Raw genomic sequence first — 3302 nt, 5'->3', positions numbered from 1 at the left:
CTTATATATTTTAAAAATATTTTTTAAAAAATTTTATTTTTTATTTTTTATTTTCAATTATCTTTTGAATCTCCCAGCCAATAAATTACACATTTATTAAAATTAACCTTAATAACTTATCTTATTATGATGGTAAAAGTTTACCTATTACAGCAAAATTAATTTTTCTAGATAGTTGAAATATCAAGTATCAATATGCATTAGATTTTTTAAAACTACATTCAAGAGATTATATTTTATTATAATCACATTCTCAAACACTTATAACCTGTATTTTTTAAAAGTATTTTTGAAATTCTTTTGAATTTTTTTTATTTTCAATTAATTTTTTTCAGTTTTTTCATATCATTTTGATACACTAATATAAAAATAATTATAATTATATTTTTAAATACCCTAAACTTATACCTCTTTTGAGTTCATAAAAACATATAAACTCGACATCTTATGTCGATCTCCCAAGGACTAAAATTTCCAACATATGGGTCATTCTTGATTTTTTTTTATTCTATGATAATAAAACCGTTTTGTTATAGTTCTCAAATTCAATTTTGGAATTGATCACGAATATTTTCCAGGTAACTTGATTGATTTACGGGTTATTGGGTAAACCATTTTCATTAAAACAATTTATTTATGTTAATGAGGCTAAATTTAACTGAAATAATTAAATTTCAAGGACTTAATTTTATATTTAATTTAATTAGAAAATTGAACGGATCGAATCTAGATCTCAAGTTTCTTGAGTCTATTTATCAAATTGACCCAGTTTAGCATGAGTTTCTAGCATTCAAGATAAATTTCCATTATAACGGACTTTAAAAATACATTACGGAGGAATCCTTGACTCTTAAACCACCTCATTGAGATTGCCATGCGCGATTCAAACGAGCTAGCATATATTTTGGTTCGCTAATAAATGGATCATCAAACCCCATATAAGAAACCAATGGCATTTTAAAATTCCTGCCCAAAACGACAGGACAATGATACTATTGACAAGGTAGATTCTAGATTTGAATCATCACTTACATCATTTACTGTTTGTTTGGTATTATGATCTAGTGTGATTTTAAATAATTCTTTTAGATTTTTCTTTATATATATCATCAATATATTGAAATCATTTAAAAAAATTAAGAAAGTATTAATTTGATTTATTTTTTTTAAATAAAATGCACTCAAAAACAAAAGTTTCTACACTTTTCAGAAGTTTATACGCTCTCAAACACTAATAAAGTATTTGACATTTTTGGAACTGAATTTAAAGATTAAATCAATTATTATATTAGAAATCTTTTTGAGGGTATTGATTTAAGTTTTAAATGGAATTTAACAAATCAGATGGGGGACTCGCTAGTTTGCTATAGTAATTTTGAAATAATGTTTCTTTTGTCTCGAAAACAATAAATTGCAGAGTAAATCAGAGGGGGTTGGATGTAGATTTTTGGGTTCTATGTTGATAGAATCATAGAGATCCAAAGCGCGACACCAAGTAAGCAGGGAAAAATGGAACAGGGTAAAGGAAATCACATACAACTAGAACAGTGAAAGAAATGAAATGCGGTCTTTGAAGGCTAAAGAGAGCTCAGTTTTTCTTAACGCCATCGACCGGAGCTGCAGCTTCTTGCGCAGGTGAGTTGAGCAAGTCCCAGGCTTCAATCCAAGTAACCATGGCATCACCAAGTTTATTGAAGTAAGGATCAACAGGGCTAAGCTTTTCCTTGACCAATTTGGAAAGCTCAAGGTAGCATTGCTGCACGGTCGTGCAATCTTTTGGCAGGACAACAGATTGGAAGAACGGGATGATGTCTTCCTGCCAGTATATGCCCTTGTATTCCTTCTTCAAAATCACGAATGGATTGCTCGCCTTGCTATGCCAGATGTATGGCAGTCCTGTCTTCACCCCGAGACGCAGATGATCATAGATTACCTGAAATCCACACACATTGAAAGGGGTCTGTGTATGCCTATCATTTGGAGCATCAAGAAGATAAAAAAAATACCCACTGTATTCCATCGTGCGTCTCCGTCTCTTCTGTTTTATCCATCAAATGAGAATTGGCACAAGAAATGGCAGTCAGATTCTGATTCCAATCCAGGCAGAAGTAATCCATTACAAGCTCACAGAAGAAGTTCGCAACTTTATACAATTACTTTTAGCCCATAAGCCATTAACGTAGATTTAAACATCAAGATGTACAGAAACTAAACGAAGCACCAATTGCATTTTCATGGCAATCAAAATAGTCTACTCATGTCTCATGCATTCGATAAATCATTAACAGAACGCTGTCAGCCAGGAGTATTTTTCATCGTTAAATCCTATGGGCAAATTGGTAGCAAACAGATGAAAAGTGATCGAGGCATTACCTTGGCACACCAGCCAGCCCACATATCATCATATCTCCCAATGGGTTGGCCGTCACCCATGAGACCAAAGTACATTGCAGGGCCAATCAATTCCCTGTCAAAAGCAAGGTTCATTCCACACATTGGGAACAGGGTGCCTTTTGGGATTGTCAAAACAGCATCCACATACCTGTGTGAGCTAAATTTAGAATACAATTAGACAAACATTGAGCCAAAAGTACACTTCTATTGAGATTTTGAACAGCAACGAAACAATGCAAACAAGATTGAATTCAATTTTCAAGCAAGGCAAATCACAGCCTAGACCAAGAAGCAGTGTCCAATATGCTATTGCTATTGATGCAGAGTTAACCTGGTGTTACGTTCGAGAGGCTTGACAAGCTGAGTTGGGGCATCATAATCAGGAATATTTAGCCATAGTCCATGCGAGATAGCAGTAGGCACACCTCCTCTCAGGCTAAAAGGGTATCCTCTCACAAAATCAACACCTTCTCTAAACGGATCATAAAGAGTGTTGAAGAAAAATGGCGTAGATGGTGTCAGCAAATTCTGTACATTCTGAGCCAATGCATTTATCTCCTCCCTACTTGGATCCTCAGCGACCTTCCAATTAAAGCAGCAAGATTTTCTATAAAAAATAAAAATAAATAAAAAGACAACAAAACCAAAGCAAATTCTAAAAAGTATTTTTTAATTAAAATATATTAAAATAATATTTTTTTAATTTTTAATATTAATAAAAAAACATTAAAAAAATTAAACCAATAACTTTTTGAACATGCACCAACACAGTATAAAAAGTAAAAACAAAAACAAAAATAAATAGTCTATCAATTTCAATGTGGAGCCCTCTCGGTCCCACTCCGAGTTGACTTGTCATAAAAAATCTCACTCCTTAGACTCTAAAATGAAAAAAAAAAAAAAAAAAG

At 32.6% G+C, this 3302-nt stretch overlaps 1 protein-coding gene across 1 annotated transcript in view; it reads right to left on the bottom strand.

Annotated features, from left to right (window-relative positions):
- Positions 1–1496: 1496 nt before the first annotated feature.
- The window catches only part of LOC105120145 (UDP-arabinopyranose mutase 1-like), a 2490-nt gene continuing 684 nt past the window's right edge, over positions 1497–3302 (bottom strand). The window contains exons 3-5 of the mRNA XM_011018336.1: positions 2726–2992; positions 2374–2542; positions 1497–1933 (exon numbers count right to left, since the gene is read on the bottom strand). Of these exons, the coding sequence (XP_011016638.1) occupies positions 1589–1933; positions 2374–2542; positions 2726–2992 (781 nt within the window). The 3' untranslated portion in view covers positions 1497–1588. The remainder of the gene's footprint in view (positions 1934–2373; positions 2543–2725; positions 2993–3302) is intronic.

This window comes from Populus euphratica, unplaced genomic scaffold (genome assembly GCF_000495115.2).
Source record: "Populus euphratica unplaced genomic scaffold, PopEup_1.0 scaffold5080.1, whole genome shotgun sequence".
Taxonomy (NCBI): Eukaryota; Viridiplantae; Streptophyta; class Magnoliopsida; order Malpighiales; family Salicaceae; genus Populus; species Populus euphratica.
This window is presented reverse-complemented; position numbering and strand designations above follow the sequence as displayed.